The sequence below is a fragment of the Nothoprocta perdicaria genome, unplaced genomic scaffold (genome assembly GCF_003342845.1).
Source record: "Nothoprocta perdicaria isolate Ctin4 unplaced genomic scaffold, notPer1 scaffold_105, whole genome shotgun sequence".
NCBI lineage: Eukaryota > Metazoa > Chordata > Aves > Tinamiformes > Tinamidae > Nothoprocta > Nothoprocta perdicaria.
In genome coordinates, this window is record NW_020454150.1 from 2,606,761 (window position 1) to 2,628,627 (window position 21,867).

Below are 21,867 nucleotides of genomic sequence, written 5' to 3' on the forward strand. Positions count from 1 at the left end.
CCATGTGCCGGGGGCAGAAGCTTCTGGGGGTATTTGAAGCTTGAGTGCAGGTGGGGGGGGCTTCTCACACGGTCCTGGTGACTGGTAGGGATGTGCAGGATGCCGAAACCTCCGAGCATTGAGGAAGACTCCCTGGCACGCCGGGTGCTTGTGCTCTCCCCTCCTTCCCGAGGAAACTGCTCCTGGAGCAGCAGCCGGCCGGGCTGCGCCGCGGGCGAGCGAGGGATGTGGCGCTGCAGAAATGGATCCTGCCTGCGGCAGCTCCCTGCCTTCTCACGTATCAGGGATGCTTTCGCCTCGCTGGTTTGGTGGCAGGCGAGCGTGTCTGAGAGCGGCGCGGAGCGAGGCAGAGGAGCCCACAAGAACGCGGAGGAAGGTGTGATGAGCTGCTCCCAACCCCCTGGAAGGATGGGGTGGGTTCCCCGCAGCAGCGCGCTCGTGTGCGGACACGTTTCCTAGAGCAGCCCTGGCGGAGGGTACACGCTGGATTTTGCAGGGAAACAAGTTTACGGAAGGTTACGTTTCAGGGCAAGTTATTTCAGGAACTACAAGAGCTGGGTTTTGGGGCGTATTTCCTTTTGGCAAGGCTGCTCGTCTCCTTCAAGCCTGTGCAGCCCTGCGGTTTGCCCTTCGGGGAGAGGTCTGCAGGTTACCTGCGTGGCCACAGCCACCCTCGTGCTGTGGGTGCTCTCCTCCGAGCAAGGGCCACACTCAGGTTCCAGGGGCCTCTGAAGTGGACGCAGAAAGGGAATGTGACACCACAGAGTGCAGGGGTGGCTCCTGCAGACATCTGTCCCCATCTCTGTGCGTACTAGGATTTCTTAAGGAGGCTTTGGTACTTCAGTGGCACTGGCTGCTCACACTCAGCTGCTCCTCAAGCTACAGGATCATTTCTAATAGCCGGCCAAATGTTGCACATTATCAGTCTTTAAACACAACCCACAAGGCCAGGCCTCCGGCAGCGCTCCAGTGCTGGTGTCACTCCACTGTTTTTCTTGACTTGGCTGAAAATGAGTGATGGTCACAGCGTGCTGAGCTCAGGGCTCCGCACGGAGGTGAGCACCGCGCCTTTCCCAGAGGCTGTGATCTTCTACTTGGAAAGCACATTTTTGTTTGTATCCATGCAGTACCTTGCCTGGCCTTTCCATTAGCACATCCTCTGTGAACTTGCAGTCTGCTTGCAGCAATAAAACTGCAAGCAGGTAGGTGAGGACACTGTTCTCCTGATCCTTTTGAAAGTCTTWGGGTTAATGCCAAGCACCTTGGGCAAGCTGGACGTCTGTGATGTACTCCAGCCTTCTTTCTGACATGGGTATGGAAAGAGGGGAAAAGCATCTGGTAGTCTTTGCTCTCACTGGGGATGATGTCCCACTGCAGCTGTGAAGGAGTGCTGAGCAGTCTCCTTTTTGTAATTCTCAATTCTTTCAATTTTGCAATTGCRGCAAACGTGTCACACCCCTAGCAGGTGGGTATACCCCATGGGGAAATGATTTGCTGTGTAATCCCATAATGGGAGCACTGTCTAAATCCTGTGAAGAATGTTTATTGATGTCTGACAGCTCTGCTGGGTTTGCCCGGCTGCTTTCTAGCCCCTGCAGCGCACGGAAGCCCAGCATGAACGTGCAGGGTGAATGCCAGTCGGGAGGGCCTCGTAGCCGAGGTGTGTCCCAGCTCCAAGGCATGTCCTAGTCCGTACTTGTGTATGGGAGCAGGCCACCCTTCTGATTTCCTCTGCCTATTAAATAAGTGATTAAAGCACTCTGCAAGCAGGATGCTTCTCCCTCAAAGTCGTTATAGCTGCCCAAAACCTTACAGAGAGGTCGCAAAGCAGCCAGCAATTRCCACACGCTTCACCCACAGCCCGGGTATTAATTCTGGGTTAGGGAGATCTTGGCTGTCGAAAGGACATGTCTTTAGTGGATGTAGTAGTGAAAAGCAATTAAGGTGTTTGTTAGGTAGCTTGAAAACGTTAGCTGTGACCTTCCTGTTTCTCTGGGGGTGTTATATGAATGGCCTTCCTACACAGTGTCTGTCTGGGATCCAAGTGAGATTATCCCAGGACCTTTCCCATCAGGTATTTCCTGGATAGAGCACAGCAGCTCCTCAGCAGTGCAGCAGTAAGTATGGAAAGCCCAGTACGGTACACAGAGATGGAAGGTGGCAAAATGTGTGTCAAGGYGAGCTGTGCTCAGGCTGAGGTGCTGGGGATGATGCTGTCACTTTCTCAGAAAGTACTGTCAGATCGCAGTTTAAAGATGAGATTTCTGATGCCTTTTTGCTTTATTCTTGATAGACCAAGTACTGATAGATCAGATTTGATCCCATTGAAAACAATGAAAGCCAAAATCCAATTATTAAAACTRAAGAAGCAAACCAAAGTCATGAGCCCAAACTTTCATTCTGACAGCAAAGCAATTGAGACTGTGATGCAAAAGAAGCAGTGATTGCTGTTGACCGTACTGGAGTGACTCTGATTCCCTCTCTTTTTCTGGCATCTCTATTCTCCAAGCATCAGACTTTCTGGCTGTCCTGAGCGCTTCCTGTTTTGGAAGTTTGTTTCCAGTGAAAAGCAGAGTTGTTCTCTGTATGCTCTCTTTATTGTGTGCTGGCTTGTTCTTTGTTAGTACAATGTCAATCTCCTTGAAAGAAAAGTCTTTTTTTTTTTTTTTTTTTTTTTTTTTTGTACCTTTAACTTGCTCATCAACATTTATTAACATTTAGAACTTCCTGACTATTAAAGTTAGGGGCAGGATTATATTTTGGCATCCCTAGACAGAACTTAGTTTGGGGTAGGAAGTTCTAAGATGCAGATCCAAACTCCCATAGGCCAGACAGATTTCTGTTAAGAATCTGTTTTCATCAATTTTCACCTCCTCATTTCCAGGTAGCAGCAAGAGAAGCCCTGAGGGCTCCCGCTGTCCCTRCGGTGTTGGTAGCAAAGCTGCTCCTTGGAAAGCCCAGTCACTCTTTTTGTTCTCTCCTAGGTRACTCCGGGCAGCAAAGCTGCAACAGCCAACTTGTGCATCGGAGACCAGATCATAGCCATCGATGGCGTGAACACGGACAACATGACGCACCTGGAGGCGCAGAACAAAATCAAGGGCTGCACAGAGGAGCTGACTCTGACGGTCAGCAGGTACGGCCCCCAGCGAGGGGGGACACCCAGCGCCTGGTGGATGTGTTTTAGTTTGATAGCAGACCTTCCCCACTGCCTTGTTTAATCTGACATCTCGTTGCTGTGTTTGGCCAGGCACTGGGTTGCAACAGGGAACCTCAGTTCAGCCTTTAATACTGCTTGTGTTTACTGCACTTTGACCTTATGAAAACAAATTTCTCAGTGAGAAATCGACTGATAATTTGTGATACAGTCTGTTAGCYTGTTCTGCAGCTTCTGACAACAGAAAATTCAAGGCAGGTCTCATGAAAACCTCACTAATAGCAGAGAAGGTGTGACTAAAGACAGTACTTCTTCCTGTTGCAGTAATTTATCAATTAAACAGTGTGATTGTGTGTTGTCCAGACACTAATTGACTGCTTCTTGCCATGCATGGACTCAAAAGGGTTGTCTTGGCCACCATCTTGATCACCAGTTTGGGGCAAGGGGGTGACCTCAGCCTCTCTACCATCTTGGAGTGAGGGTCAATGGGCAGCTTCATTCCCTTTTCCACCCATGTCTCAATCTTGGGTTGTATCTGCACAGAAAGCAACAGCRTCTGGAAAGGTGAGGGTCTCCTTTTTTCATTGACCCATTTCTGGAGCCTGATTTTTCTGGAGTGCTTCTTGTTGGTCTGAATTGCAGCCATGGGTACCCTTCACTTCTGAAAGTCAACTAGAAGGCACCTTGGCATGTCTCTTTCTACCATGAGCTGTTCAGTTGGCTGCCTTCCTCCACAGAGTGACTSTATGTGATGGCAGGTGTAGTGATTTGGAAAGGGGAACAACAACATGCCTTAAATGAGACATAGTTCTGTGTTCAGGCTGTTCTGTGGTAAGTGGAAATCCCTTTTTGTGGCTTGGATGATGCCAGGAGGTCACAGAATCACAGAATGGTTAAGGTCAGCAGGCACTTCCCAGTTAAGAGAGAAGTTAATGGTCTTGGCCAAAAAAAATAGATTTCAGTCAGATAGTTTGTAAAGCAAAGAAAATGGCATATGGAAAACTGTATGGAGGGGTGATCAGCACAATATCATGGGGAAGGCTGCATGGGTGGGTGGCAAGCACTGCAGCAGCACAATAGCCCCAGCTTTCTCCAAGTAACTGTGAATTTGGCAGCTCCTGCCAAGGCATCTCGTTCCTCCCTCTGAAATGCCAGACTTCCTGACTTAGCAGCCTCCCGGCACGTGATCCTGGTTGGGAGAGAGGAGGGAAGGGCTGTTTCAGTTGCTGAACAAGCTCAGTCTTACACATCGTTGAGTCTGTAAAATGTGTTTGCTAATGTTAATTACAAAGTTGTTAACTTTCTAGCTACCCCGTGTGCATTTAATTATCTGTGAGTCGAAAGCTGCCCAGGACAGTTCTGTCTGGATGTGCAGTCAGGTAAAAGTGTGCAGTGGCTTTGAGTTAGAACAGTCCATCTCCTCCCAGGCAATGCTTGAATGAGGTGGCAGGACATTTGTGATGKACCCTTCTGCTTTTGTGCTGATCAGTGAGGGCCACTGGCAACACGGCTGAGGAGAGCAGCAAGACTCTTGTGCCCTTGTGCCTTTTCCTAGACCTACAAAAACCGTGTGTGTTAAGCATCATACAATGCTCCTTTCTTTTAACCTTAGCTGGGTGGTGAAGTTTTCCTTATCTTTGGCTGTGCTTATGACTATTTAAGAGAAGTATAAATGTAGAGAATGGGAAGGACTTTAACATTTCTGGTAAAGGAAATGCTGTTTGTACCGCGTGCTTGATTGTGAATTATCAACGGCATTCCCATGTTTCCTGTTTCGGTATTTTCCTTAATGATGGTAACAGTCCAAAAATATTTCAGATCAGATTGTAGGCAGGAAATTTAGTCTAACGCATGTCGCTGTTAAAAATGGATCGAATTACTAGCAGAAGAGAACACGCCCGGTCTGCATTTTCACCCAAAGGGGCGAATTTATTGCTGGTAGAAATCTATTAATTTCCTAGGAGTTAAACCCAGCCCTGAGCTGTTTGCTCTGAATATGCTTTTCTAACTGGCATTGCCAGGTGCTTTGCTGTTGGCCAAGTGAGTGGAGCTAAGGGCCCGTCTTCTGTGTCAAGAAGGGTTGTTCTGCAAAGTTGGCGCATTCACCAAATTCCTGCTGGCCTCAGCCTGTCTAGGAAAGCACCACTCCTTTCCCAGCCTGTTTGCTCACTCCCTTTGCTCTTTGTTTCAGCCTGGGGTGTGCTTTAGAAATGCTGCTCCCAGGAAACCAACATCAAGGTCCCAATATTGTCTCGACTGSTGTATGAGCAAGCTCTGTACCTTGATTTTGCTCAGTGCAMWWAAAAAAAAAAAAAAAAAAAAAGCTGGCTGCCTGCACAAGCAGACTCCAAAGCACATGATGATAAGGTAATAGAACTTATATTGCCAAACTGAGAAATGTCACGGGCTGCATTTTCAGCCTCTCCCATTCATTGGAAAAAGGAAGCTTTGGCTGTTGAGTCTTTGAGAAAAGCCCTTTTCCCTTTCTAACTAGGGTGTGTACGTCTTAGCGCTGAAATGCTGGGGTCAAGTAAAACCTTCCCCCAGGCTGCATCCGGTCCAAGGGGACCTTTGATTTCCCTGTAAGGGGGAAACCATCAAGACGTGCCCGGCAGCCTGGAGAAAGCCATCAGCTTGCTTTGGAAACACAGTGTGCTTTGGGAAGGAAAGCCTCTTTGACAAGGGAACGCTCAGAAACGGAAAGGCTCAGGGCAAACAAACTCTCCTGCCACCAAATTCAGCAGCCCAACAGGCGTCCAGGCCTTGCCAGGAGCGATTCCTGATGGATCTGGGGCACACAGCTTGGGGCAGCCAGAGCTGCAGGGCAGAACAGATGGACACACGCACAGACACTCGCTCTATCAGCAGCCTGGGTGAATATCAGTTCAAAAATGAAGGGCTTTGCCCTTAGGGCTGCCCTCAGTGGCAGTAGCGTTGGGCTCGCATGTAGCTGGGGGCACCTCAGAGGTAAACAGTGGGCTTGCTGCTACCGAAAACCCAGCGTTCCTGCAGTGATCCCGATCCTGCCCTTCCTGCCGGGACCGGAGGCAGGCTGCGGGTGGGACGATGAGAGGAATGTTTATGCATGGGGATTGCAAACATGTCCTCTCTTGTTCCGCGCCCACTGTCCTCCTCTTCAGCTTGCAAGCTGCTCTTCCCCAGTCTTGGCTGCCAGCATAAACTAAACTACAGCTTTTCTGTTTGCAAAACGCTCTGTCACTCTGCCAAAAATGGTGAAGGTGAGTGAAGTTCTTTAAAAACTGCCAGGATCAGGGAAGGCAGACTGGCTAAAAGCACACGTTAAATGCATTGTCAGGCTCAGGGAGATGAAAAGGAGACAGAGAGGGAAATGTCCTGTGTTTCCTTCGTCAGGTTCAGCTGCACAGGGGCTCCCCGTCCGTGTGCTGCCGATCATCAGCCGTGCAGACAAGCTGTGCAAAGTGAAAGGCTTGAACTGGTGTTCTAGGAAATCCGTGGAGTCTGTTGACTCACTTAGGTTTGTTTTTGGCTTCCCTGCCAGCGAAAATTTTCCAGCTCTGTCATCTTACTAATAATTCTTCTGGCCTTGGGAAAAGCTTGATGCTCTGTGTGCATCTATATATGGGCAAGACCCTTTGCGGCTGCCCACGAGCTCTCCGGGATGGCTTGGTGCCACCAGCCCTCCTGGGTGCATGCCGGGAGCTCGCACCAATGCACTCACTAAATGCTTTTGCTGATGCATTGGTGTRTTCAGACTTATTTTGCAAATAAAGGCTGTGGCTTGGCATACTTCTACAGCTTYTTTTCTGTGTGGCAAAAGCAGTTTACTCTGGAGCTGGCTGATRGAAGAGCAGTGCAAGTCTGAGCTATCACGTGTGTTAAAACCTCACAGCTCTGCAATGAAACTGCCCGTGCTGCTCTTCTGTGGCTCACTTTGCATAGCCAGGGTTGCATCCAGGCCTTTCATCTATAGTGGCTGCGTGAAGGGAGACCTGAAATGCAAGGAGCAGGGGCCTCTATGTAGAGAAATGACTTTGAGTGCTCTTGTGCCCAGTAAGCCCTGAARTGCTGCTGTTAGACCCTGTGAGGGGCTGCATGCAGCCCGAGCACAGGTATTAATTAGGCTCTGCTTGCCGGGGGTAGCACAAGCCTTGCCAGAAGTGGCTGCTGTGTTTGAACGCAAGGGTAGGTACTTCGCAGCTGCTGTAGTTGAAAAGCCAGTTAAACAGGTGCCTCTCTTCCTCGGTAGCTGGAAAGCTCTTTTGGTAGTCACCAACCATTGTTAGAAATGCACGTCTGAAACTCTGTGGTAAGAGGCATTCCTTAGGCCTTCCCTTATTCCTCATCTATCAGTGCAAAAAAATGCTTGATGACTATCAAAGGTTGTGTTGTGCAAGGAGCTCTTCCACATTTACAGTTTTAATTGCTTCTTTGGTTTCTCATAGTCACGTTCAGTCCAATGTTTGTAGGAATGTAGATGCCCCTCTTCTCTCTGCACTTATTTATGCACAGAATTAGGGATCTCCTTTTCCAGCCCGGAATTCTCCCTTCAAGCTGTGGCCCAGCACTGCATGCAGAACATCAGCAGCAAAGGCAGGGCACATGTGCTGTTTATGTTACACCATGTTCAAGCCAGGCTTCTTGAAAAATGTTGTTTTATAAATACTTCTCCAGATTCCTGTGTTGACTTGCATGCAATTTCCCTCCTCTCCTTCGTACCAGTTCCTCGCAGACCAAGCTAGCTGCTTCTACGTGTGTATTCCAGCATCAGAGAAAATTCCTTCTTATCTCAGGCCTAGGTTTCTGCCTGGAGGAAGCGGTAAATGGTTTTCCAGCAGTGGGGAGCGCAGCCCATTTCCTGCTGGCATGGGGTGCACCCAAGAAGGTGCCTCCCTCTCAGTGCTCCCTGCTCTCTTTGCACCATGTCTGGGGCCTTAAATGGCCCGTGGTCGAGGCAACCACTGGGCTCTGCCACAGCTGTTGTGGACACAAAGTGGACTTTATCCTCCCGGCCTTACAGGGATAACCGGGTGCGATATTTAACCTTTCTGTTTGGATAGCTTGTAACTTGGATAGAAAATAAAGCCTGCGGTGACCTTGCTGCTCCATTTATATCCAGTGACAAATCAGAATGGCAGTGGACTTGGAAACAAACTTGTGTTTTTTGCATTCCTGTTAAAAGGGGAGAAAAATCTGCTCAAAACCCCTTTGGCTGCAGTAGTTGGCCCGAGCTCCTCTGGACACCAACAGGCCGTGCTCCCTGCATGCCGAGGGCCAGGGGCACGAGCGTGGGCGCCCCAAGCCCTAGCAAGAAGGATTTTGCTCCATATCCATTGCCTTGAGCTGAGCTTAAATTTGCATGTTGAATAAGGTGGAAATATATGAGAAAATGCAAAAGAAACGATACCTCAAAAGCAGCTAGAAACGTCATTAGGAGGCCACATGCAAGAAATAAGCTGGCCGTGCAGCCGTTTTGTTCCTATGTGCTGGTCTCCGAGTGCCCCAGCCTTGGCAGGCAGCAGGGTGCAGGTAAGGCAGGTTGTTGGGGTGGGTGTTGGTGCTGCAGCTGGGCTCGCAGGAAGGGATAGTCTGGAGCCCAAGGCTTGTGTAGCTGCTTGCTGAAGATCATAGCTGGTGTGACCCGTGTCTTTGTGCTTCTCCATGGCAGGAGRTAGAGCACACCGGGATTCTGTCAGAGGTTTTATTGTGTAAAGTCCCGAGTGTAATAGATACAACCGCACATAAATAAATGCCCYATAAAAATTCTGCCTCCTGGCTCCTTCCAGTGAGTTACCATCGAAATGTAAATTTTAAAATACTAATTCAAAATACTATTTTAAAATACTAAAACATCTAAAATATATGCGTACATCTCAGTCAAGTCTGGGTTGTTGGGTTTTGTTTTTTTTTTTTTTTAAAAAGGCTGTTGTAGAGTTTTTGGAGAAATTATATAGGCCAGCTGGGATTTGGCTACAGTCCTCATTTCCCCAAGCTTTCCATTTTTATATGCCTTTTTTGTTTTAAGTCTCTTGCGCATTCTSCAGTTAATTCCAAGTGGGAGCTTGCGTGCTCTGCTAACCAGGTCCTCCGTGCACAGCTCACCCTGGACCCACAGCTATCTAAGAAGTCCATCTATCTGCAGTTGCAAATTCTACAAAGGATTCCTGTCCAAACAGGATATAGTTTTCAAAACTCATGCGAAGGGTTTATCAGCTGTCTGATTGCTACGTTATGCAATGTCTAACAATGCACAATGGTTTTYATTCAGCAGCACAGCTGTCACTCCTCTCCTTTGAGGACCTTTGTGCCCAGCAGCGCTTGTAGTCCCAAAAGAGTCACTTCTAAAGGCTACCTGCTCTACTCATGAGCAACTTAGTGTTTCCCACAAAGTACGTCGAGCTAATCTAAGTGCTCTGCTGCTTTCACACCACTTGTTTGTCTGTTCTTTGAAGTCATAGCAAAACTCCAGAGTGATGATGCAAAAGCARTAGTTTCTGCTCACAGATCTTGACTTGTGTTTCAGGCTGTTGTGAGTAACAGGGTCAGACCACAGACTGGCAGTGGTTATGCAGGCATATGTCTCCTTGGACATATTATATTGTCTCTGCTCGTGGTCTCATTACAGGCTTGGACCTGTCCGTTCATAACGCCCTAAAGCTCCTGTTTGTTCAGCACAGACACCACTGCATAAATAATAATAATAAGATTCTAGATGCTAAAAATAAAGAATATTTCCAGCTTGTACAAGGCAGCCCCACTTAAAGGAGGACACGTTCTTTATAGGCTCAGTGCGGAGAAGCTGAAACACGTTGTCATATGAGCTGTCCTGCTTAAGTTAGCAAGTGTGTATCCAGGGGGGTATTTCCAGCTCCTGTTGTTGAATGCCCTGAACTGCAGCCCATGGTTGTGGTGCTGCTAGTCCCAAAGGGCAGTCCAGGAGGAGCACTGCCTTTCTCCAAGGACCTCTTCAGCATGACTGAGACATCGAAGTTACATACCTAAAAATGAGGCCAGATTCCCTCCGAATATGGATAACAAAGGCTTTTGAAATGCTTTTAACAGATGATAATATGATAATAACAATGATATTATTATAACAATGATAATTTAATGATAATAACAGTGTCCTGTGATGAAGTAGACTATTAAATTGTTAAAAAATCATGTATTGCAGGACGGAGTCAAAAGTCTGGTCACCACTTGTAACTGAGGAGGGGAAGACGCATCCTTACAAGATGAACCTGGCCTCTCAGCCCCAGGTAGGTAACGGTGTATCTGCATGCTCTGGGTCCCCTCTTGATCCTGTGCCGGAGCTATTCCTGGTCGGATCCTCCAAGGAGCTGAATGTGTATCACTCCACTGGTTGCACTGGGAATAGCGCGTGCTCAAAACCCACCCAAAATCTGGAGGCCCTCGGAAGCCTTCAGAGAGGCTCTCGTGGTTGGGAGGAGGCCTGCTGCCTTGGAGAGCTAAGCTGGACACCTTGCCAAGGGTAAGCTGTTTTGGATGTGAGGTGAATGTCTCCTGATGTGTGCGTGCCCTGTCACCCCACAACCCTATCTCGAGGGGTGCAGAAGGCCCCTCTGTAGGGATGGCTTGATGCAAACAATAAAGTGCCACTGCCCCTGCTAAGCCTATTGGTTTTCATGGTCTTGAAAGGGGAGGAAAATGATTCACTCCTACAGTGTTTTCTGTTTGATTTTTTTCTTGGTTTGTCTTGGGGATTTTTTTCTTAAAAATATCAAGGTTCTTCCTAGCAGTCTAGCCCTGGAGAAAGGGCAAGAGAAACATTACAGCATTTTATATCCTTTATCTGTGTGGAAGATCTTATAGCCTCTGTCTAGGAGATTAGTTTTGTAACCTGTTAGTGGCCTTGCTTCACCGGTCTGCTGCCTCTGTCGAGTAAATGTAGTAACAACCGTGACCGGTGCGAGGGGATTGCCTGGGCTAGGTTTAGAGGATTATGCTGCAGAAATCTATAATAAATATACTAAAATCAATGGTATTACTCTGGATTTTTACTGGAGTGGTGACTTGGATTCTAGCCCTACCACGTCCCCTGTGTGGACATGTGGTACTAGTACATGTACTAGTACATGCAAAATGAGTAGAGATAAAAATAGTAGTAGAGATAAAAATAGGTTGACTTTGCAACCAATTAAGGGCTAACAGGTCTGTCTGGGCTGGAAAGGCCCTGCATCTAAGGCAGCAGGTGTGCAACAAAGCCTCGCCAAGACCCAGGCCTGGGATCTGCTCTCCTGCCCTTCTTGCTGGACTGCTGTGTGCCGCTGAGCACTAGCACATGGTGCTGCCTTCTGCAGGTGTCCTGCAGCGTAGCTAAGGCACAGCACAAGAGAGAGCCATCGGGGCTGGGGATGTGCAGTGATGCCAGCCTGTGGCCCAGCTGGAGCTGGGATCTGGTTTGTCTTTTGCGGCCCAAGCATAGCAGAACTTGAGACTTGGCAGCCATCCCTTGCTGAAGGAGTGGGAAGTGTTGGACCTCTGAATACAACCTCATCTAGTGCTGTCCTAAAGGCAAAGATAACCTTGTCCCCTGCTAGCACTTTGAGCGAAACAGGGCCTTTGTAGAAGCTAGTGTTGGCGGGTAAATCTGCCTGTGCAGCAGCTTCAGCATGTGGCTTCACTGCTCAGCAAATGGCTAAAGTATTTTAGAAATGTATTCTGAATAGATCCACGAGTGGGTTTCTTCTGAAGTCTGTGTGGAAATGCGCTGAATTCTCTGCATATGGAGGAGGGGACATGTTTGTTTCTGAAGGGCAAGCTGGGAGCACTGCAGGGCAGAGTAGATAGGGTCCAACCATAGAACCTATTGCTTGTCACTCTGAAACCCCGCACTGATTTTGAAAGCTTGTGTCATGTCATCAAGCCCCAATCCTCCCGGGTGGACCTTGGAACAACACTGGGAGAACCAGGAGGAACTGCCTATAGAGATCTCCTAGTGTCTGCCTTTGGGCAAATCTAGAGACAAGTATTTGCTCTGGTCCAAAAACTAAACCCAGGTGACTGATCTGATGAGGCCAGCCCTTCAATGCAGTAAGAAATATGGGTGCTGAGGAAATAATACTAGTTTTGGTCATAGGTCCTGCCCTTTCTAAACCCCAAGCATAGGCCCGCAAAAAGAGCATCRGAAGGGCAGACCTTGCCGGATTTGGCAGTAATTCTGGCTGTGGAGCGCATCCTCTCCTAAAGCCTAGCCTTAGTCCTAATCCTAGCTTTAGTTTTGGCCATAATAGAGGGGCCCTAGTGGTGTGTTCACAGACCCCAGTGGGTACAAGTAGGCTTGTTGGTGCAAGCAGCTCAGGTGCCTTCAGCAGCAGGATTTGGTGAGGGGCTGACTGCAGAGAGGTTCCTGTTACAAACCCTGTGCCTCGGCAAACAGTGACCACCTTGGCTTTAGTCTCACTCTGGGCTCTAACTGTTGCCTGAAAATTAAGCACAGAACCCTTAACGTTGCTAATACTGGAGGGTTTGTTTTTCCTGGTATAAAATGAAGAGTTAGGTTCATTTGCTGTGGTCTTTGTTGAAGTTTTGCCTTTCCTTTTCTCTCTGAATTGAAAAAGCAGCCAGCTACATCCTTTGCATGGCCTACGTGACCGAAGGAACCGKGTGAATGGTGCTTGCTGCTGTTCAGGGCATGAGACTTTCTTCCAGATGCCTGTGTCCTGCCATGTGCTCCCACGTGGATTTGGCAGGCCGAGGGAAGATGTCTGCTTGGTGTCTCCAAACCTCAGCTCCCTTTTACCCTTCCTGCTTACCAGTGCCTGAACATCCTAGTCCAGCGTGCCAAGGAAAAGTGTCATGACCAACACCAGGTTTTAAAAGCTTTTTAAATACACACTCGTTTCCTTTTCCAGTAGCTGGCTGCAGTAAGTACCAGTTTGTGGTGGAGTCGGTCTGCTCTAAACGTGACATCAGCCGAGTGAGCTGATTCCTGCCTTTGGGGCTGTGCCTCTGGACTGCTAGCAGGGGCTTCAGCCAGGCTTGCTCCAAATCACCAGGGCAGCATCACAGCAAAACACGCCGAGTACGCAGCGTGGCAGACTGCTGTGAAGTTCAGCACTGTGATGGATGCTGATCTCATTTTCCAGCAGGACTGGCGAAAGTTGAGAGCAGAGCGGAGTCTTCGAAGGCGAAGGCAGTGCCCTCTGAACTGTTCAGGTTTTTCTATCTCGCGTGCCAGTGAAAGCAACGTATTTGCTTTTCTTGGCCACGTTCTTATGCCAAACACTTATTAATTCACTTACCAAGCAAGCAGGACACACTGAGTCTTGTAGTTCATTTTGGGCCTCATCCAGGATCTGCCAAAGATGATTCTCACTGTGCTTGAGCATACTGTTATGAATGCAGAAACATGTATTTATACATGTGAGTAATCATACCAGAGGTGCAAAGCAAAAATGCTCTAAAGCTTTGGTTGTAGAGATCAGATCACAATTATCCAAATATTTTTTCCCCTTTCTTGAAATTAGACACAATTTAATGTTTTTCCCTCACCTTCACTGTCTTAAATGAAATTTCTTTCAGCATTATGTCCGTTTGCTCTTCTTGTCTCCACTTTATTTTTACAGTTAGATAACTGAAGTCTTTGCAAAAGATCTGGAAAAAAGAAATTAATTTTCAATGAATTTCGAGCTGTATGGCTAAAAATACAAATAATTTAAGATCGCTGCCTAACCTCTTTTTAGCCCCATTACTGTTTAGCATTTCTGTTTACTTCTCTAATCCTTTTGGCGGCTGATCCTCGGTGCAATGCTGCGTCCTTCTGTACAAGCATTTTCCCGGGTTTGGAATGCGAGGTCAGGGTATTTTAAGTGCCTCTGAGGAAAGGGCAGTCCGCAGCCTGCCAGGCATCCCACCCGAGTCCCAAGACTGCCTTCATTGTCCCACTGACCTTTGGAAAGGAAAGAGCTCTTCTAGCTTTAATATTATTTCATTATAATTAGCACTACCCCTCTAAATTGGTCTGAAGTGAAGTAAGAGGCTGAGGATGAGGCTGAGGATGAGGGCAGCAGTGATGGCTCAGCAGGCTTTGTTTTGGTGTGAACATGGCAACGCTGGAGGAAGGAAATGACGGAGCCTTTGCTGGATATTTGCTCAATGACTTCACTTGCACTTCGCACCCAGCCCACAGGGGTGATCACTCTGTGTCATTTTCCCATGGAGAACTYCTATGAAAAGCAGCATCTCTACCTACCCCTTTTGCTTAGCTTTCCTCAAGAAAAGTGGTCACAGCAGGAAAGAGCAAATTATTCCAGTGATTAAGATAATTTTAGTGYTTATGACAGGGGCCAGATCGTGGCATAACTTTTGCACTCTGCCACAGGCCCTCCACAAGCCCTGGGCCAGGGATTAAGATCCAGACCCTCCAAGGGTCTGCAAGGCCCTTAGGTAACACCAGAGTGTGGCACAAGGCACTAGCACAGCCTCCACAGCAGCCTCAGTGAAAAGTCACTGCCTGAGATGAACAAGTCAGCTTTTTTTTTCTAACCACRAAATATACTGGCTTTCAGACTCCAGAATGAATTATTTTAATGAGAAATAACTCGAGGCACGCAGCCGGGGGAGGCTTGGAGGTGAATCACAGCGTTTGTGGGATGACGGAAGCAGACAGCTACTTTTTTCTTCCCAAGACTTCTTGTGAGGTTGCCGGCCCCATCCTTGAGGCCTGATGTCATTGTTTCCGTCTTGTGTATTTTATCTCCCTGGATACCGAGGAGCTGGGGCTATAGAAACTGGGTGTGAGCCTGGCCTAGCCTCTGATAAGGCCAGGCATGCATGGGCAATGTATGAAGCCAGAGGTATATGAGGTAGAACCGAGAGGTATATGAGGCAGCACCATCAAGTTTCAGGTGTGTGAGTTGTTGTGCCCCCATTTTTGGCTTCAGGGCCGTGAGGGCCCAGACCTGGGATGCTCGTGAGGAGCAGATGAGGAAGGGCAGCCTCCAGTCACCCCTGCCCAAGAACAAAACCCCAAACCCACCTCATTTCTAATCAGATCTCAAAGCATTGCCTGGGATTGTTCCCAGAGCTCAACCCCTCGAGCAACACCAGCGAGCGAGGTGAAACTAAAGGCCCTTGCAATGTTTGTGATGGCAGCTGCTRGAGCACGGGCCCAGGGAGCAGAAAGTCGGCCACAAAAACGTTGCCGTTGGAGTGACTGCCGGGCGAGCTGCCCACCTAGGCCCGGCCTTCCCGCCGCAGGAGCAGCCCGCCAGCCTTGGTCGCCCGCCCGTGTTCTTAGAGCTGAGTAAACACTTGCAGGGAGCCGTGTTTAATCTCGTTTCCTCTTGGCGGGGCTGCGAGGCGTGCGCTCCAGCATCGCCCGGACTCTGACCCGCGCCTTGCAAAGCTCTGGGGCTTTTTAGCTTCTCCTTGCAGCTGCAAAGGCTCCCTGCACTTTTTCCTTTTTTTCTAAGGAAAGGTGGCTGTCTCTCGTGCTCCTCCATCTCTAAGAGCTGGAGCTTTAAGAAATAACTAAGATGCAAATGTCTAAATCCACAAGGGATCATCCAAAGCAAGTTTTCGGTGGTTTTGAGGTGCGCCTCATGGCACTATTATGTCCAGGGTAGTTTTGTAGAGCTGACGAAGAAGCAATTCTCTGCAGCCACCATCAACTCACAGACACATCCCACAGGTCCTACCAACCAGATGTCTCCTGGAAGGGGTGGCAGATGAGCTGAGCAGGAGCTGCAGGACGGGCCTCCCTCAGGCAAGGGCTGGGACAAAGAAAGGAAGCAATGGGTTTGTGACAGTAGCTTCCAGCCTCCAAATTGTGTTGGCTCCCTCCAAGCATGGCTGGCGGGAGAGGAAAAYGCTCCCTCAAGGAAGGGAGGCTCCAAGCCCGCAAGTCTGGTTTTCTTTTATTCAGTGAATATAAAACCCACCGGATTTTTGCTGCTGCTCATGCCACTGAGGCCAGTGCTGCTGCAAGCTGCTGGATACACCAGTGTGCCCGGTGACAAGGCCAAGAGCCACGAGGGCCACCACCCTGCAGGGCATTGGGCCCAGGGTGCCCGGGGCGGCCAGGCTGAGCACAAGGACGATGGGGCAGGTGGCGGCGGATGCCTCTGTCGCCGGTGGGTGCCGGGACAGGATGGGAGCCTCCTTGGGAAGCAGCTGGCCCGTCTCTGTGCCGTGCGGATGGCCCATGGCATGAGGGCCATGTTTGGCACRGCTGGGGGATTCCACCACTGGGCTTGGGTTTCCCCAGGAGGGGAGTGATGTGAGGAAGCAGACGTTGCTTTCCCGTGCTGCCACTGCCTCCTCYGGCAGAGGAGGAAACGCTGATCCCATTCCTACTTGGGCCCTGCAGCCCGGCACCGCGGCTGGCAGCTCCCGAGCGTGTCCTTCATCTGAGACACGTAAACACGCGGTACCAGGAGCTGGGTTTTCTAAAGGCCAGGGCACAACCTGACCGAGGCATTTGGCAGCAAGAACAAGTTATCTCTCGATCTTTGTGTTTGCTGCATGAAGGTGTTGTTTCTTCACCAATTCACCTTGCAGCTCAAGCAGAAAGAGCAGCACAGAATGAAGGAAATTGCTGTCGAATTTGGGTTGTCCAAATGTGCTTTATAATGTTATTGCTCCTGTGATAGTTATCTATAGGACACTTAGCTTTTATAACTTCTGTCATGTTCAGGCAGGATTTTTTCCAACCTATTCTTCAGACACCATCTTCAACACCAATTTAAGCTATTATAAGCTCCATTTTAATCAGTGGGCTTCTTGTGAGAGCTACTATAAATGTCCTAACACTTTGAATACTTCACTTACAGTCTTGCACAGTAGAAAACATCCCCTCTGGCTGAAAGTGGGGCTGCATTATCACCCTGTGATGCTGTACTGGAGCTCACATTGCACTTCTCGGGGTAAAGCAGCATTATTAATGTGACTGCAAGTCTCTTTGCACCATCTGACTCTATTTTCATGAATGGAACCATCCTCAAGGACTGTGTCCCTCTGGCACACAGTTGGGGTTGAATGATGGGATCAAGAGGTCTTGGCCTGGATGACAACATGCCCGTGGTGTGTGTGTGTATATATTTGGGCTACTTCACTTCCTTAGGAAGCCAGGAAAAAAAAATTACTTCCCTTTCTCTAATACTTGGTTAATACTTAAATGTTTCTGCATTACGGACTGTGACATGATTTAAACTCTGAGCCTTTCTGAGCAAAGAGTATGAAAGTTTCTTAGGCTAAAATTTCTGCCTCTGTCTTTGATTAGAACAACTATTCATATGCCTATCTGAAAACATTTCCTACATGCAGCCTCTGAATGGTGTTGTAACATATGTATTTAATGCTGATATAAGCTCACTCATACTTTTCCCCATGGTGTGATTTACAGGCTGAAGTAATGGGKTTTTTTTTGCTAACATACACTATATCTACCATGGGAAAGGCCGGTTTTATGAGTGCCGCTGTGTGCCTTGAATGAGGTGATTGTAACAAAGGGAGATTAGCTAATTAGGCCAGGGTCTGCCTTCCGCCGGCGTGTGGGAAAGCTGCACGGCTCCTTTCCGCACGCAGCAGCCAGCCAGCCGGGCGAGGGCGATGCTGCTGCCCCACACCTGGGCAGCCCGGGTGCCCCACTGGTCCCCAGTGGCCTTTAACTCACGGGGGTGCTTGCTTGAGTCTGTTCTGCCTTTCTCTGAGGGGCCCTTGATGCCACCGAGAGCACTTCTGAGCTTCACGAGGCAACGTGACTCACGTGGGGATGTTTGGGAGCACTAAGCGGCTGCTTGAGGACATCTAGGGATATAAAAGCAATATAAAGAAAAAATCTGTAGGGGAAATTAGTCATATGCAGTTCCAGTGAGTGTTTATTCTGTAACTATAGCTATATCAAACAAATGCCACGAAACGTTCAAAGGGCAGCGAGGGCTCCTGCTGTCGCTCCAGGAGTGGGAGAAGGCAGCGGTTGTGCTGATACGAGGTGGGAAGCRTGAGCCCACTGTGCCAGTGCGGGCCCTGTTTCATCCTGCACCACTGGGAATCAGCCRGTACCAGAGCCTTCCCCATCTCCCCAGCTGGCTGCAACACCCCAGAGGGCACGTTTTTGTGCCATCGTWTATCCCCAGATATTTCAGACAGCTCTATGGATGTTGGTGCTCTCTCCCATCGCCCTGAACGAGGCCCTGATGTGATTTCTCCCTGCCTTGAAATAGAAATATAGAAGTAAACCCTGAGCATTTTAATCACAGCCCCACGACTGGAGCTCACGGTGGGCTGAACTGATGACAAGGCTGATACATTCACCATTTTCTTTAGGCAGAAGAAATTTACCTCCTGTCTGGTTTAACTTGGATTTAGTCCCTTTCTTATTAAATTATAACCACTGGTTCTAAGTGTCCCCCATCACCTCTGGAAACCTCAGGTTTATAGCAGACCTACAACACATTGTTCTGGCCCTGAAGAGGTCTCTGCTGTTATCGAGGTATTCAACTCACTACTAACTACAAACAAGGGCTCCTCTTTGCTGGAGGAATTTCTTGTCCAGAAAATCTTGCCTTGCTTGTCGGAGAGGACTGCGAACCCCTGTCATGTAGGGTAGTTCACTCGGGCTCCAGAGCATTATCGGTAATGATAAATCCCTTCTTTTCGGGATGCTCATCTCAGCAAGGGCAAAGTTGCAAATGTTGAGCAGAGCTCCTCTTTCTGCCCCATATCCTCACTGTCCCATAGAAGTCTGCCCTGKTCTCAGGAATTGCAAGGAATGCTTAAAATCCGTGGTGCATATGGAAAGGCAGGGCTTGCAGTGGCCTTGCAGGYGCTCGCAGGCATGTGGTGGCTTGAGCTAACAGCTCTGGCAGCATTTCTGAGCACTCCCGTGCCCAGTGCGTCAACTCCGAAGCTTCTTCCATGTCAGCCTTGTGTGGGCTGCTTAGTGATGCAGGATGGGGATGGGGACACCTCAGTTGTGGTGTGGAGGATGCCCTTGTGCTGCTGCGGTGTTGCTCTGGGTCCTGTGCTCCCCAGCTGATACCCCACACCAACGCAACCATTGCAAGGGCTGCACATGCTGGCGCTGCCCRTCACGTCCCACCCGCATGCCCGAGCACCTCTGATTTCTGCCTTTGCTCCTCTGCATGCAGGAAATAAGGCACATAGGAAGTGCACACAACCGGAGCGCGGTGCCCTTCACTGCTGCCACGGCTTCCAGCTCTGCCCCCAAAGTCATCACTGCTCAGTACAACAACCCAGCAGGCCTCTACTCCTCAGAGAACATCCAGACCTTCAACAATGCTGTGGAGTCCAAGTCATCATCTGGGGCTCCGGAGCCTGCCAAGCCGTAAGTATCTCCCTTGCCTCTGCCTCCCTGCTTCCCAAGGGAAGGCTCCCGGAGGCAGAGCTCGCTGCAAGGGTCCAAAATCTCTAACCTGGAGACACTCTCTTTCAGAACAGGAGAAGGAGCAAAGGCGTGAGCGTGAATGTGGTTCCCAGGGCAGGGTTCAGAAGCRCGGGGGACATTTTCCAAGATGCAGAACTGAAATTAATGCTGTTGTGTTTCTTTGTTTAGCAGAGACCGACGCAGTTTCGGCGTGCGTTCAGCTTGACAAACCAGCCCTCTGGTGTGCACAGGTGCCTGCTAGCTTGTCATGAGCACTTTGTAAAGTTAGCAGCTTGTTTCGGCTTTGCGGGTGATGCCGGCAGGAAGGGTGCTGCGTCGTGCAGGGAGCATGCGTGTCCTTGTTCCCTGTGGCCCGTGATGCTTACACAGGCTCTGTCTAGCTTTGGAGGTCTTTATTTTTATTATTGAGCCTTTTTTTCTTTCAGATGAAGTTTAGGAAGCAACTGAAACACTAATTCCTATGTGAGCAGTATTATATGTGGAATCGAAATGGTCCCAACCTGCAAAGGGACTATTGATTTTTGCAACAGCCTCTGAGCTTTGCCAGAGACATTACTGTTTGCCAAATGTCCAGGGCTCCTCTTTTTAGTTGAAGCAGTAAGTGAGGAGACAGGACCTTGCAGAAGTCTTTCTGGCCGTGTTGGCAAAAAGTTGCTTAAAAACTGCCCTAAGTCTCTGAGCAACAGCACCAAAATGCTTAGAAGAGTTTGCCCACTTTTGCAGTAAGTGCTGCAAAATTCATGCTCTGCATGGTGCTCGGCTAAGCTCCTGGCTTGTGAGTGAGGCAGCAGAAGTAACTTGAGCCTCTGCTTTTGCAGTACCTCAGAAAGCTGAGGTTGTGGTTTAGCGCAAGCCTGAAAACTTGCTGCTCACACTCAAAGGCCAGTCTGCAGCATGGACCCTCCTAGGCAGAGCTGTGATGCTGCAGCTGGGTGACAGATTCGCACCCCAGGTCACCTCCGATGGACCTTGATGAGATATCACTCAGGGGCTGAGCAGACAGGAGTGAAATCTGGCTTTGTGCTGGCCCGAGGGATTTCAGTGAGAGCCTGGGGCTGCCCTTTGCCGTTGCAGCCTGTCCTGGTCTCCGTAGGAACGTGCAGGCCCATGTCCCCGGCAGTCTCCCCTTTTTCCTTAGAGCCCTGCCTTGTGTGTGGCGGCAGCACGAGCAGGGCAGCCCCCGGCCCATCCGCAGCAGGGTGCAGTCCGTGCTGGGCTGGAGAGAGAAACAAACACCGGCAGCCACTGCCCTTGGGCCTGGCGTCACAGGGCCGGGCTGAGACCCCGAGGGCCACCCCGGCCGGGCCTTTCTGCAGGGCGAGGCCCTGAGAMGCTGCCATGTGCTCAGCGCGCTGGTTCACGGCAAATCCACCATTTTGTTGCTTTCGAGTGTTGGCTGAGCTGTGGAGCGATGGGCTTTGGGCTGGCGCTGCGGTCGCCACCCCGAAGGGAGGCAGGAGGCACAGCACTAGCCAGCGGCCTGCAGCGTGAACGCTCTGCCACCTGCCCCTAGCAAGGGCTGCCGACGCCGATCGGGACGCGCTCGGATCACCGCTCTCCATTAATCTCTCCTCTCCTTTCTCCCTGCGCTGCATTTCTCTCTCAATGCAAAACCCCGACCCAACGCAACTCCCTGGGCCCCCGTGAACGCCCGTGGCAGCCCGTCGCCGCAGCAGGCGCCCGTCGCCTCGGTCTATGCCCCGCTGCCCGGCGGGCCGTGGCGCCCCAGCGCCTCCGTGGTGCCCAGCGCGGTGCGCGTGGGGCCCGCGGAGCTCAAGCGCGCCGCGCAGGCCCGCCCCAGCGGCGCCGTGGAGCTGGCCGTGCCGGGCCTCAGGGTGCTGCACGTGCAGTTCAATTCGCCCGTGCAGCTCTATTCGCAGAGAAACATCCTGGACTCGCTGCAGGGGCAGATCTCCTCCGTGAGCCCCGATGTGCCCAGGTAACCGGCCGCTGCCCTGTCGCGCTCGGCCGCCTGCGTGCACAGCGGGTGGCCTGGCGCGCGGCGACGGCACGTTGCATCTTCCCGTGTTAGTGCATGACACGTCACGGCCACCTCCACCTCGTGTCTCGCTGTGTCCAGTGACTCACCGAAACATCGTCTCAGTCATGTTGTCCGTTGTGTCCCACGTGCCCGCGCAGCAGAGACATCCGCTGCGCTGGGGGAGCTGCTGCCAGTGACCAGATATGCTGGAGTGGAGGAGGAAGGGCATTTTATCCCCCAAACTGACCAGTTTGGGACCAGAAAAACATCATAATCTGCGACCAGCTCTGATTTTGCCATCTGTGGGCACGTGCCAGACTGTGTGGTGTGAGGAACACATTTCACTCCTGAGCCACACAGGGACTCGGGGTCTCCTCT

General features: G+C 50.1%; 1 protein-coding gene across 1 annotated transcript in view; it reads left to right on the forward strand.

The window, feature by feature from the left end:
• The window catches only part of PDLIM1 (PDZ and LIM domain 1), a 32,203-nt gene that overhangs the window by 4,337 nt on the left and 5,999 nt on the right, over window positions 1-21,867 (forward strand). The window contains exons 2-4 of the mRNA XM_026044587.1: window positions 2,985-3,136; window positions 10,311-10,395; window positions 19,252-19,448. Of these exons, the coding sequence (XP_025900372.1) occupies window positions 2,985-3,136; window positions 10,311-10,395; window positions 19,252-19,448 (434 nt within the window). The remainder of the gene's footprint in view (window positions 1-2,984; window positions 3,137-10,310; window positions 10,396-19,251; window positions 19,449-21,867) is intronic.